The sequence below is a fragment of the Colletotrichum scovillei genome, assembly GCF_011075155.1.
Source record: "Colletotrichum scovillei strain TJNH1 chromosome Unknown Contig00009, whole genome shotgun sequence".
In the NCBI taxonomy this organism is placed as follows: Eukaryota; Fungi; Ascomycota; class Sordariomycetes; order Glomerellales; family Glomerellaceae; genus Colletotrichum; species Colletotrichum scovillei.
The window spans coordinates 5,408,858-5,423,420 of NW_023336267.1; the positions used below are offsets into that span (position 1 = coordinate 5,408,858).

At 50.0% G+C, this 14,563-nt stretch overlaps 3 protein-coding genes across 3 annotated transcripts; 2 read left to right on the forward strand and 1 right to left on the reverse strand.

Moving 5' to 3' along the window:
• Positions 1-820: 820 nt before the first annotated feature.
• HER10_EVM0010125 (major facilitator superfamily transporter) lies at positions 821-3,291 on the forward strand. The gene is made up of 6 exons (XM_035479594.1): positions 821-1,575; positions 1,634-1,736; positions 1,790-2,051; positions 2,106-2,298; positions 2,358-2,904; positions 2,977-3,291. Exons 1-6 carry the CDS (start codon positions 1,529-1,531, stop codon positions 3,133-3,135), a joined length of 1,311 nt encoding a protein of 436 aa, XP_035329940.1. The 5' UTR covers positions 821-1,528; the 3' UTR covers positions 3,136-3,291.
• Positions 3,285-9,013, reverse strand: HER10_EVM0012082 (DEAD/DEAH box helicase; the record flags this gene model as incomplete). The annotated part of the gene is made up of 6 exons (XM_035481485.1): positions 3,285-4,914; positions 4,968-5,816; positions 5,891-6,926; positions 6,984-8,262; positions 8,327-8,775; positions 8,845-9,013. The coding sequence occupies 6 exons, from the start codon at positions 9,011-9,013 to the stop codon at positions 3,285-3,287; spliced, it is 5,412 nt and encodes a 1,803-aa protein (XP_035330171.1).
• Positions 9,014-10,612: 1,599 nt separating this feature from the next.
• On the forward strand, positions 10,613-12,368 carry HER10_EVM0002333 (cyclopentanone 1,2-monooxygenase; the record flags this gene model as incomplete). The annotated part of the gene is made up of 3 exons (XM_035472049.1): positions 10,613-10,804; positions 10,865-11,828; positions 12,034-12,368. 3 exons carry the CDS (start codon positions 10,613-10,615, stop codon positions 12,366-12,368), a joined length of 1,491 nt encoding a protein of 496 aa, XP_035328975.1.
• Between the last annotated feature and the right edge of the window lie 2,195 nt (positions 12,369-14,563).

Here is a 14,563-nt window from a genome sequence, read left to right on the forward strand (position 1 = left end):
GGCTATTGTTGGAACGTGTCAGTAGCCGTTCTTGCTGAACCAATAGGTGAGTCCGCAGAAATTCGAAACTTCGATTAAAGTCGCGATGCATCCACTATTAGTGAGCTGATCCATTTCAAGGCGGCCCCGGTTTCGAGTTGATATCCATTCATTTGATCTGCATGTTTAAAACCTTGATGCTGTAAATATGGTTCGTGGGCGATCAGAGTTTAGTCTAAATCAACTCGGACTAATACTCGCCTTGGCGTCACCAACGATTCTGTGAAAATAGAGCTCCGACTCAGGAGTACATTGATTAGGTAAACAAGACCAAGCAACACGGGAACTTGAAGAATCCAATCTGAAAGAAAGAAAGGCATTCGACTTCAGATCCAGCAACAGGCTTTAAGATACGTCATGCCAATGGTTTACCGGTTGCAGTCAGAGAGGAGGCAACGAGCGATAATGTACGCCGCCGAAGGTCGCCACGGTCAGGCCTTCGGCAACTGACGCAGGAAAGCCGCCTCCCAAGCGGGTGGGTGTTTTTTATCAGATCCATCAGCCGCCAAGCGCTTCCCCGCCCGTCTTCGCTCAAATCCGAACAATTTCATTTGACAAGATGCCATGTCCATGCCAGTCAGTGGAGTGCGCTTGTGCAATGGAGCCACAAAAGTAGATGGGCGAGACGGGGCCGCCGGCCACCATATCAAAATGACTAGTAGGAAAACTGGTAGTAATGAGGCCATCAAGGTTCTCTGGTGAGCAAGTTTCTGTTCGTTCTTTAGACATCTCTGAAAGTTCTGCGCGTTTACTTTCGCTTATGACCTGTAAGGAACGCGATTGACATTTCATCGCCAACGTTGTGTGCTCCGAATAGACGTATCCTTGTCGCGCACGCCCTAGATCTGGGCAGCAGAAAATTTCGAGTCTACGGAGGAATGACACGCTAGTCAAGATAGAACATTCGAAATTCTTTATCAGATCGCTTATTTCACTCGGGACTCGAGAAAGAGCACTTGTTCATGTTGCATCTCGGATAAGGTAGCATCGGAAAGAATCTTATGCGGCAAGCGATTGACAGAAAACATGGCCACTGAGAACCGTTCAACCGGCAAGAAGGTCAAGGGTATGTTTCCGAGCCTCGACCGCCGTCGTGACTATACATGCGCCTTGAGCTAACTTCCTTGGCTTCACGAAGCCTTCTTCCTTGGCAATGAGGCAACTTCAAAAGAAGAAAGACGTCTTGTGCAGAAAATAGGTAGGCACTCCCATTATCTCTGCATTAGAAGACGATGAATCTGACTAATACGCCCCAGACTTCTTTATCTTGACATACTGCTGCCTTAGCTACTTCTTCAACTACCTTGGTGGGTGATGGTTGCCTCATATCGACTTTGAAGAAGGGACCGTGACACTGACAATGGACGGAACCAAAAGACCGTGCTGCTTTTGCCAATGCTTATGTGAGTTTCGACACTGAGAATGAGTAGACCATTGAGTAGAACTGACAGGCTCACTCTAGGTTGCTGGCCTCCGCGAGGCCTTGCACATGAAGGGTCATGACTATAACACAGTCCTTTCGGTAACCACTGCTGGGTAAGATCTGAGCCGATGAGTAGCGTTTACACAAACATGAGCTAACCCCATATCAAAGTATGGTGGTGGGCCAGATTCCTCATGGCATCATCATCGGTCTCCAAATCGTCCGGCCGCGAATCTGGCTGCCTTCGATGTGCTGTCTCTGGGCGTTCCTGACTGTACGTCTCATCAACGTCAAATTATCCCCCTGCGGCTCGCTGACAATACCCAGATGGCTAGTGCAGGCGTCAAGAATACCGCTCAGCTCTGCGTTATCCGCTTCTTCCTCGGCTTGGCGGAGGCTAGCACCTACTCGGGAGCCATCTACATCATGGGCTCCTGGTACAAGCCTGAAGAAATCTCGAAGCGCACGGCCATCTTCACCGCATCAGGTCAGGTAGGCACCATGTTTGCCGGCGTCATGATGGCTGCCATTTACAAGGGATTGGGCGGCCTTGCCGGTCTTGGTGGTTGGCAGTGGGTCTTCATCATTGGTACGAGAAAGTCGACGAGGCCTGCGATTGGAGGAACTTGCTGACAGACTTCAGATGGCATCATTACGCTTCCCATCGCGATCTTCGGCTTCTTCTACTTCCCGGATATCCCTGAAAACACCAGCGCTCGGTATCTCAGTGACTCCGAGAAAAAGATTGCCGTTGGACGTTTGCCTCCAGTCATCAAAGGGTCGCACGGAGTCAACCCGTTCTCTCTATTGAAGCGTCTAGTACTCATGCCTACCTTGTAAGTCGGATATATCGCTCTTATTTCGATATGAGTTGGAAAAGCTAACCACGTAACAGCTGGGTTTTGGTGCTGTGGTCTCCGATTTGCGCTACACTCGAGGCCTGGGTTGTCCAGGGTAACTTCATCCTTTGGCTCAAGTACCACGCCGAATCCTTCACTCAGAGCCAAATCAACACCTATCCCTTGGGTGTGCAAGCAGTCGGCATCGTTACTAATATCATGGCGGCATGGCACATGGATGCGACCGGAACCCGAGTACCCATGGTCGTGCTGGTTTGTCTCATCCAGATCGTCTGCGCCGCGATGCTCCTCGTTCCGAATCTGCCTTACGCCGGTACCATGTTCGCATTCTACGCATCGGGTTCGTCGTACATGGTCAATCCGTTGATCTTTGGCTGGGCCAGCATCATTCTCCAACGGAGTGGCGACGAGGCGGTGCGCAGCGTGACGGTGTACGCTATGAACATTGGCGCCACCACGCTTTACACCTTCTGGGGCATCGTTTTCTATGCGGCCGATGAAGCCCCGTATTGGAAGAAGGGTGCGATTGTTATGATTGTGTGCAGCGTCATCGTTCTCTGCTTCATGGGACTCGTCATCAGGGTAAGCTCATCATGATTGAAAGAATCACTTAAATTCCGGAGGTACGAAGTAGCTAATGACGATATCACACAGATCGATAAGCAATCACTTGCAAAATATGGCTCAATGACGGTGGAAGACTTCGAGCGAGCCGCCGCGGCTCGGGACACGCAGACGCCACCTGATGGAGAGAGATCCGATGAGAACGAGGATCAAAAGAACACAGTTTCGGAGAAAGTGACGCCAATCTGAGTTTGAATAAGACTTGGCGATATTTGGTCTAGACCTTTTAGTATATCACCGGGTAGTGTCGGACCAGACGAAGCTTTCGATACTTTTGCTTTTCCGGTTGCTGTAGTTAATCAACATGTACCATTGAGAGAACCAAACTACCTACTTACTCATGACCACACCTTCCTGAACTTGTCCTCGAAAACCTGCTGCAGGAGTTTGAAAGCCATGTGAACCTTCACAAGACTATCACCGCCTCCCTTTTCCCGAGCTGACCCGAAAGACTTTCCTTCTGACTCGGTTGCCTGGCCGGTTCTGCTTGCGCTGCTACTCGCGTGCGCGGTATCGGAGGAGGAGCCATCCGACACATCTTCCCATGATTCAGCCACTGCTTCTTTGGATTTGCCAGAGTGGGACTTTGTCTTTGCTTTCGCAGTAACAGACAAGGCCACATGGTTCTCCGAGTATTGTGCATCAAATTCCTCGCCGAATCTTTCTTCTTCAATGGTATCGGCAACATCTTGAACATTGATCATATCCGAGTCATCAGCATCGACTCGACCCATGATGTTCTCCAGGCTTGTTACGATGGTGGCCAAGATCAGTGAGAAGTCTTTCAGATGAAACCAAACATCGCCGCCCTTGATTCCGTTGTCCTGAACAAGAGTATTGAGATCACCGTGCTTGTAAAAGTCATAGATGTATGCGTTCCAGGGCACGCCGTTTGTCTCTTCAGGGTAAATGGGGATGTACGGGACGGCAGACTCGTCAAGAAACACACCAGCGCGGACTGTGTCGCATAGCTCGTGGATTGTGGCGAAGTCGTCTGTGAAACCCGACAGCGCGGCGAAAGGGGATCGAAGAACTGGAAAAGGGAGCGTTGGAATCTGCGCTGTTGAGATATCAGCTGAGGCCTCTCCGACGGCGCCCACCCGGCGCTTGGTGAAAGGAAGCTGGTTATCCGGAGAGTCCTGGAGATTCTGTGCAATGAAGCTGCGAACGTAGGTCTTGAAAATTTTTAGAGTCTCTTCGTTGTGACCTCGGAGGACGGTTTCTGCCTCTCCTGGGAGCCTGGGTAGAAGGACAACAGAAGGCGATCGATGTACGACGTTTTCAAGCCACACCCGATTGTTGTACTTGCTGCAAGGAATGCGACAGAAGAGGTGACACAATACTGTCAATAAAGTGAGAATGATCTCTCCCTGTTTCCGTGGATTGCTGAAGTCCTCACAGAGCTTGTGCAAGTAGCCTTCCTTGAGCAGGGAGTGCAGAGCAAACACAGCATTCTCGGTAAAGTACAAGTGACCCACTAGACCCGAGAAGTTGAGAGGTGCTCCTTTTCGAGAGAGAAGGTGCTGTCGTCTGAGGTACTCGATGGAAAAGCGCAAGTGGTGCTTGACGGTCATCTGCGAGGCAGGTCCACCGAGGAACAGACGTGTTTGAGTCAACAAGGACTCCACTGCATCAATGGCATACTGGGAGTTGTTCGTGCTGTGCAGCAGGGTGAAGAGCCGAAGAACCAAAGTGACGGAGATTGGGAATTGGCCTCTCAGATCGGGTAACCGCGACGAGATGATCTCCATGGCACGATGATGAGGGATGCCATGGAAGACGACGTTACCAAGGAGGTCGAATCCACGACGTCCAGCACGTCCTGATGCTTGACGGTAGTTGAGAGCCGTGAGGAATGCCGAGTCACCTATAAAGACAACAGTTTTGCAAGGCATGTTCAACCCGAGAGCGAGAGTACCGGTCGCAACAATGACGGTCAAGTAGCCCTTGCGGAACAACATTTCCACCCTTTGCCCCTCGAAATCAGTGACTGTTCGGATGTAGGGCTAGCCTCAACTTACACTTGGCGGTACTGACGGTTCATGCCCGCATGGTGGACACCGAGTCCCCGACGAAGAGCGTCGATCAGGCGAGGCTTAATTCTCAGATCATCCAGAGACCTAATCCGGGCCTCTAGCTCCTCAGCTGTAAGTTTGGTAGTGTCCGCAAAATTGTATTGCGGAAGCGGCGCCTCGGGATCGAAGTTTTCCCATGGGCTGGTTTCCCGGCCTGCGTCCTCCCTCACAAGATCAGCTTGATTTAGGGATGTACCAGCATCCTTTGCGTCGTGTCTCTCCTCCTTGGAGTTTGCAGCCCCAGTTGCTCTAGTAGCTTTCGCTCTTTTCTTCGCAGCTTTGCTATCCGTGGCTTGTCGCCATTTTTGATATGCGTCCATCTTCCGTGCCCACTCTGTACTTGTATCGCGATGCTCTTGTTCAGCATCCTCCAGGACTTGAAGAAGCTTGAAAATTACCCTTTCGCATCCAAGCCGGTCGTAATTGAAAAGGATAGCTGGCAGGGCACCCCGAGAGCGGAGATCGACGAGGAGTGAGAACGAAGAGTCACCGTAGATGTCCGCGACAACCTCGGGCCTCTCAAGGTCTATCACTGATGAAGGGCGATTTATCTTGAGCCTTTTGTATACTTCTGGAAAGGGTGACTTGGGATCCTGTTGCCATTGCCAGAGCTGTGCTTTGAGTGCAGCCTCCCACTTGATAATGTCTGACTTCTTTACCAACTCTGGCAACGCATTTTTGGGCTCGAGGCTAGGACTGATAAGATACGACTCGTTCTCGGATTCCTTCATAGACAGCCAGAGGCGGAGGCAGTCGCGTGGCTCGAGACTGGCATCGTCAAGAGTCTCGCGATTCCTGGGTTTAGTCAGTCAGTAAAAGATGGCATTAAGGATCTGGCAAGGCCGCATGAAATTTTCATCAAGACTCACTTGTTGATAATGCTTCCGATCGGATGCACAAACGTGAATCGTGAGGTTTCTCCTGCTTCAGCATCCAAACCGGGGATTGGCAAACGCTCCACTGGCTCTAGTCCTTCAAACTTAAGCCTAGTGGGCGGCTGGTACAGGAACTTTCGCAAGTCAGAGTATCTGGCCGAGTGAACGATCATTTCGAGGTCAAAGCCCTTGGCCTTCTGGGTTCCTGCGAGCCACTCCTTGAACTCGAGCGGGTTGCCCACAGTAGCAGATAGGGCGATCATGGGACAAGGAGCAAGAAGCAATAGTTGCTCCCAAATGATACCGTCTTCGGCCTGGCCAATGCAGTGCACTTCGTCAAAAATGATTCTCTTCACTCTGCGAGCCCAGGATCTCTCATTCTGCGCGTTGTTGGGCGCTAGGAGCATGATCTGGAGGATGTGCGGAACAGTCACCAAAACCTGACAGCTGGTGGGGTTATTGACACGGTAGTCTCGAGTGTGGATGGCCCAAACCGAACGGCCTTCATGACGATACGACTTGGAGAACCGAGCCTGAACTTCCGCGGCAATCTGGTTAACGAGTGCTTTGGTTGGGGCCACGTAGACGAGAACGTCATCGTCGCTGTTCTGCAAAATCTTCTTCATGGCGTAGAACGAGATGAAAGTCTTTCCGGCGGACGTTGGTGCGACGACGAAAAGGCTCTTATCGTCATCGATGGCATCAAGGACTTTTCGTTGCCAGGCATCTGGACTGAAAGGAACGCGCGGGTCAGGAGCGGAGTCAAAGCTTCGCTCCAGATAAGGGCCACAGTGAGCCAACTGGAACTCGAGACCAGTCGTCTGGATTCGTAGATGCGTGGTTGACACTTCATACGTTGAGACGAACGGAAGACGATGTTTGACGAGCACAAAAGGCCCGCTTCGAAGTTCCCCCAGCGGGAACTTCAAAGCCTTCATCAAATACTGAACCTGTTGTTTCGTCTCAACGGAAAGGGGCAACGACATCATCTCTCTGACCTGGGCCCAGATCATTGCCAACATACTCGTTTCTAGAACGACGAGGTCAGAAATAGATACCAAGAAATCAAATCCACGCTTGCTCATACCTGAATCGCTGAAAGCCTTTTTCGACGGTCTGCGAATAAGTTGGAGGCCGAGGATGTTGCACATGTACAACATTACCTCGCCACCGATAGACTTCTGGTCCTCTGAAGAAAGACTTGATAAATACCTTTTGACTCTCAAGTAGCGCTGAAAAACAGACGTGATCTTGTCGAAGTCCTGGCATTTCTCTTCCCAGTTCTTGATGATTACTGCGGTCCTGGATTGACTCTTCGCCTCTCTCAATCTCCTCGATGTTTCAAGTGCATTCTCTGTACCGCTCTTAATCGAATGATCTTGTCTTCGGGTTGTGCCCACTTGCTTCCTGGACTCGGCAGAAAGGTCCCTCTTCTTGGCGACAATCGTCTCAGGATCGATGCTTTTCCCGGTAGAATTAGTAAGGCTGGCAGAGTAGGCAATCGTGTCGGCCATGTATCTCTGGTTTCTCTTGCTCGCGTAGAATCCTCGACGCTTTGGTACATGCTTGGGGTCGATGCTCTTCTTCGAATTGTGCCAGTGGGAGAGCTCTTGAAAGATTTTGGACTCAGAGGTTTCATCTTCCATCACGCATTGGCTTGTCAACTTGACGTCTTCGAGATACTTGTCCAACACGGGATGGCTAAATGCAAGGATCGACTGTATGTCTGGGGGCTGGTAGCTGATGCGGTGTATTCCTGCGCCACTTTTGATATGTAGAACGAAGTCCGGCATGCAGTAGGATACGTCAACGCCGGACAATAGCCGTACAGCTTCTGCATACCAAGAGCCGGCATCACTTGGGAGTTTAAGTGTTTCGAGTCTCTCCAAGACTTGACTGTAGATTCGACCGTCAATGAGATCACAAACCCTCCAATTGAGGTATTGTCCTTCTTTTTCCCTGGGCCACTGCTGGATCAGGTGAACTGCTACTTCAGCAAAAGTCGCAAGGAACTCCTCGATGCCCGAAAATTTCTCCAGTTTGGGTGGAGTCTCCACGGGTCGTTGTAAGAGCGTTGCGTGCTTCAGCAGAGCGATGTGTGAGAGGAAGGCGGCCACTAGTCTATGACTGTGTACATCCGAGAAGGCCTTATCAGATAAGAAGACTGCGCAAAAAGTGACTGCTACTTCTTCCTGGGCCTCAACTTCACCGTCAGATCGAATCCCTCGCCACTCACTGGGCTTGGCTATGGCCTGGAGACGTTCGATAGTCCGTCGGTAACTGGGATCGGGTTTCGTCGCTGGTGTTGGCTCTGTGACTGGTATCACTGTCACTGAGGTTGGAGCTGTTGCAATGAGAGTATACGCCTGCCGTTGAGAGATTACGTGAGCGCGCTGTGATCTGTTGTCAAAGGTCGCACGGAAACTTTACCTTAGAGCTTCGAAACTCGATGTCGTCAATGAAAGCCAAGCTGTAGCCGCGAAGGCCGAACAAATACATGATTCTCAAGAATTCTCCCTCACTAGTCGTGTCGAAATCTGAAGACCTGCCTTGGGACATCATAACGAAGTGAAAACGGTGCTGATTGGTGTACTCCACGAACTCGGGGCTCATGATGGAGGGGAACACGAAGCTCATTGGAGAATTGATACCGCGATCGTCGAAACTCATTTTGGGATGTGGTTCAGGGCATCTCAGATGCTCAATGATGACAGCACGCGTCAAGAGGTATTTGTATGATGTATTCTTGGGAGAATCGGGTGGTGTCGCCAGGTCTCGGTGACTGTCGAACCACAGGACGTGGAAGTTGCATCCCCGCTCCTTGAGTTTGGCCAGGAAGACCTCGATTGCATGTACCGCATGAAGTAGCTGGAAGCCCTCTGTGTTATCGATTAGCCAAGATCAGGTAGGTAGTGAACGCATTCGAAGGGGTCTCTGGAGATGCCCACCGAGATAGTCGACATTTGCAGAGGCCAGACAGTGAGCCACCAAGGATTCCCCATGGATGGTGAACAGCTCTTTCCCAGCAAAGTCGCCAACGATGTCAACTCTTAGGGGGCTCAGACGCCGCTTCCATTCCTGTAGAGAATCCATGATCATGTCGTCTGAGGACGCCATCGCCGGCGATATCAATCAATGCAAGCGGCCTGTTCAGCCACAGATGGTATGGTTTGCGAGAGTCCGTTGCTTTCCGGAAGATAAGGAAAGAAATGAAGTTCTCAGAAATCTAGAATTCGAAAGAATTTTAACCTGTACGGCTGTGCATTCACACAAAGGGCTCAAAACAGTGAATCAGTTGGTTGTGTTAGGGCTAAGGTCGGTAGGCCTCCCGCAGCACGCAGCCGCTCGCTAGATCAAAGGAAGCACCTTTTTCTTTCTTGTCTAACTTAGGTATCATTCGTTTGAGAAATGTGAAAGCGTCGCTTGTCTCCACGTTTTCTTGTACTGTATAGTATACGAAGAGGAATCAGACTATGCTCGTGCTCGATTCCGCTGGAAGGCTCTTCCAGGCGTTTGATGCCACTCGTAAGACTCCGAGGCAAACAGTGCAGGTCAGTTGGAAGCCACGCGATAATTTTCGTATCATCGGCTGGTTTTCTTTCTATTCTCCTTGTAATATTAGTATGCATCTCGCTCTTCTTCTCATTTCCTAGGCGCCGCTAACGTGACATGGGCTTTTGATATACTCAGTCCGCGCCATGAAGCCCTAGGCATCGATCATTCGGTCCAATGAGACTGATTGCCATCACTTGAAGTCTGCCACTCGCTCCGGCCACTTTCATTGGTAGTGGGGGAATCTCTAGACATGAGGCTTTATTCTTGGGCTGAACACTACCAGTGACATGCACATAGTATCTGCGGGAGGCCGTCCACATACCTCCCCACCCCCTGGCGAAACAGTCGAAGACATAGCGTGACCTTGCTCCAGTCGATATTTTAACTTTCTATGTTTGGGCACACATTGACTAATGCATCTGAATGAATCCATGCAACGATTGAGCAAGCTTGCAGATACAGCTAGTATTGCATTCTACGATATCACGGCTATGCAATCCGAGGTCAAGTATTTGAGATTGGTCTTTCGTCGTTGCATCGATAAGTCTTAGACCTTCGGTTTAATGCTACATCAAGCGGCCTATGTTCTCGGAGAGACCAATCCTGAAGCTGACCTCGGTCGAGCCCTGAAGCCGCCAACTGACAGGACTATACACATGCCGACCTTGTATCCTGGCTAGAGCAACGCATTATCCACTGGGAGGACACGGAAACAGCATCGACATTCCCGAGAGATTTAGGCCCGTCTAGCCCATTTCATCGACTGCAACGCTGGCCAGGTTGCAAGTGCGGGGATCGTTTCAAGTACGACGTAAACATCGTCAAAGATTCAACAACGGCAAGCTTGCACCACTCACCAATTGCTTCCGAGTACGGTGAAGAAAGAGATATGGCGAGAAAAAAGAACTTTATTGCCGCCAAAGCATGCCGAGGCGACCGAGGCGGGCCTAATGCCGCACATCAGCTTCATCTCACCTCCTGCTTGAACCCAAACCCCCGTCTGATCTTTTGGACCATACGCTCGTCGGCTCATAAATCAACAGATCTCCCTCCTGAGTCGGTAGATCTCCCAGATTGCTCGACTTCCAAATGTTCCTGACTCTTTTGTCCCGATACTGACTCATTCTGGTCGGCTTAAGGTTCAAGACTGAGTTGTTGATAATGGGGTCTACCCACCACCTCAATCATCACCGAACCAAATACAATGGTAATTGTAATGATAGCTACGACAGGAATATGGATTACGATGTTCTGATCATTGGCGGCGGCTTTGGGGGATGCTACGCCTTACATCAGCTGCGTAAGTCGGGCTTTTCGGCACACCTTGTGGAAGCCGGATCGGCCCTTGGCGGCGTGTGGCACCGGAACAGCTATCCCGGAGCACGAGTTGACTCGGAGACGCCCTACTATCAGCTTTCGTTGCGGGAAGTCTGGAAAGACTGGACATGGTCGCAACGCTTTCCGGGGCACGAGGAGCTGAAGAGATACTTCACACACGTCGACAAAGTTCTTGACATTTCTAAGGACGTGTCCTACAATACTGTTGTGGTTGGGGCCGACTTCGATATAGCGACAGCCAAGTGGATCGTCGAGACCGATACAGGACGAATCATCACGTCACGATTCTTGATTCCAGCGACAGGCAGTTCAATTAAACGATATGAGCCCGAATTCGCAGGAAAGAGTTCCTTCAAAGGCATAGTGGTACACCCCGCAGCATGGCCTGATTCCGGCATTGATCTTGAGAATAAACGAGTCGCCATTATTGGATCAGGGGCAACAGGAGTTCAATGCGTGCAAGAAATTGCCAAACAGCCTGGTGTGGAGCTGACAGTCTACGTACGAAATGTCAACATTGCACTCCCCATGCGTCAACGCGAAATCTCGGAACTGGAGCAGGACAGCTTGAAAGCGATATACAAGACACTCTTTAGGTTGGCGAGGGACAGTAGTGCCGGGCTACCTTGCGATGGACCTACCCAGGTTACAAAGGAGACAACAACGGAAGAAAGGGAGGCTTGGTGGGAGGAGCTATGGAAGAGAGGGGCCTTCAACTTCCAAACAGGCCAGTATACGGACTTCTTGATGGATGCGGAAGCAAATCGTTTGATTTACGAGTTTTGGTCAAAGAAAACCAAATGCCGGCTACAGGATCCGGAAAAACGAGCCATCTTGGTGCCTGACGAACAACCTTTCCCGTTTGGAACAAAACGAAGCAGCCTGGAGCAGGATTATTACGAATGCATGGACCAGGATAATGTGGAAGTGGTGGATGTGAAGAAGACGGGCATCCGCGAATGGACATCGCGTGGTATCGTGACTGAAGATGGGAAGAAGAGAGAGCATGACATCGTTGTGCTAGCGACGGGGTACGACAGTATGACCGGAGCTTTGACAAGCATGGGGCTCCGTGGGAAAGACGGCATCGATATGAAAGAGAGGTGGAGACAGGGCGTTTGGACGTACCTTGGCTTGATGGCTCGAGGATGTCCAAACATGTTCATGATATACGGGCCGCAAGGTAAGCACGAGGCCTTAAGTGCCTTTTCTGGAAAACCTCAAGTAATTGAAAATTGGAACAGCTCCTACGGCTTTGACGAACGCGCCGGTGTTCATCGAGCAGCAAGTCGATTTCATCACAGACTTCCTAGTGAAACTACGCACGGAAAACGTCACATCCATCGAGCCACGCCGTTCGGCTGAAGAGCACTGGAAGGAAAAGGTACAGGCAATACACGAGGCACTGCTGTTTAGCCAGAGTGATACATCCTGGTACGTAGGAGGCAACATTCCCGGCAAGAAGAAGGAACAGCTCAACTATCTTGGTGGTATTTCTCAATATCTTGAAGAATGCCGCAAAGGCACCAAGGACTGGTCCAATTTCGATGTTGTATTGGGACTTGGAAGCGCGGCCTGAATTAAATCTGCCTTGAATAGACCAAGTCAATGGGATAATCAGATGAATACAAATGCCTACAGCCATGAGCGCTTGATCTCGATTGGCCAGAGATTGTCAGCCCACATAGATGACTAGAGGTTTATGTAGTTAGATCTGGAGATTTAACTCATAACCATCGTCAGTCGTCTAAGTGGACCATGAAGATGGATGCAGCATGGGCCGGCTACTCGCCGTATTCCATATTCTCGCCGAAGTTCAGTAGGATGACTCCCCACTAGCAACTAGGTTGCATGGGCATCGTCTTGGTTTCTACTCTACTTACTTTGGGTTGGGTAGTTGATTTTTCACGGTCCAAGTAATGGTATATATACGTTGCTGTCTGAGATGACCCCGCCGTGGGTGATTGAGTAATAGCATTGCCAACCGGTCAAGTCCCAAATCACAGCAGCACTGTGCAACACTACCCTCTTCAGGCGTGCCAATCGTTGACTCGACAGGACGCCTTGATTGCTTTGCGAAAGTTGCGAAAGTCTTCCTCATGACCTTTGCAGTCTCCAGAGTTCAACAGATTGTTGATTGGCAAGCAGGGCTGTGATTTCGTTTTATACGCCGCTAGCAAATTCTGGAGTTTCACAGACGTCGATGCGCAATCAATGAGACGTGCTCACGGGTTACTGAGCTATATGATACTTAAAGGTGACATGTTTTAGAAATAAAAAGGATTTTGCCGAAGTGACTTTGCTACTTAAGTAATAAGCCGTCAAGACTTGAGTTCAATGAACGAGACGTGATTCGAAAGTTTGCCTCAATAGCTCCAGCCTTGTGTAGAACGTTTAATTTATCTTAACTCAAAGTACTAGGATGTTGATATGGAAAGCCTGCAGCGTCAGGTAGGCAAATCTCTTTTTCTCGTCTTGTAGATAATAACATAGGATATTGTAGTAAGTTAGAAAATACCTCAATGCCCTGGAGATTCTAGGATAGTGCCATTGCAAAGTAAAATTGTTCATTGGATACTCCAAAATACTTTTGATAATCTCAAATATTTCCAAGAGCAATAGAAAAGTGTCATCAAAAGTTTCTCAAGACAGAAAGACTTACCAAAGCATCCCTCCTCCTCCTCGGCTAAAGGCAACCATCCAAGTATATTATCAGCTCTACCGGTACTAAGCTGCTGTTTATCACAGTAATCGTCTTGTGCCGAGGCATCCCAATGTTCGCCATCAACTTTCCCCTCCCCCGCCTCGAGCTGCTCAACATCAGCAGAATCACTAAGCACACTCTCTTCGACTACAAACTCGTCCAAAAGTGTCGGCAAATGAACGGAAGCTTGGCCTCGACGTCCGGTCTTCCAAGCAGAGCGGCAAGTAACATCGTCCCTTCTGTCGTTCCTTCAGATGAAAAAGACAAGCCTGTGACTTCTTTCTACGGCCTAGATCTTCCCTACCTCAGAACCGCCGCATGCCATGAAGCTCCCTCTTCTATGTCCTTTTTCATACAACAAGAATCCAAACTGTGCCCGCTAAGCTTCACCAAGCTTTTCATCCCACTTCGTAGTCAGAAGATTGGGTTTCCGTGGCGGCGGAAGGTGTACCTCCCCTCTACTACCCCTCCTCTTCGACCTCCCGACGGCATAATATTCTGAGTAACTCTCGGGAAGTCTATTTCTCGCAAGGAGAGAGGGAACGGGAGAAAAGCACGGATTCGATAGAGGCACATGGGCTGAGACGTACCGAGGCCGAGGGTCAGCAAAAGATTCCCAGCTGATGACTGCGTCTATTTTGCACTGACCTCGCATGAGCATTGGGCAACACACACACACACACATCCTCCACAGTCACACGGGTATCTTTGTTTACATTTCTTATGCGTACGTGAGGCTCAACTCCTCCAAGCGCTCGCTGGTCTTTTGCAAGTGAAAAAGTATCAATAAGTATCCGTCACTGATGTACGGAAAGAGCACGAGAAAGTTCGGATGGTGAAGCTTTCAGCATCATGGAAGAGCTCAGAGACTTGAAAAGAATCTAAATAACAAGCCCTCAGGGTCGAGCATTCCCTTCCGCTCGTCCACCGAAGCCAGTGACATATGCCACAAGGAAGAAAGAGGGAACCGACCCTGAAGTTGCCGAAAATGATCACGTGTGTGGCTTGACACTCCATGTGGCGCGTGTAGTTCCGAGCGCCACAAGGGAGGGGTGGTGTGGCTGTGTAAG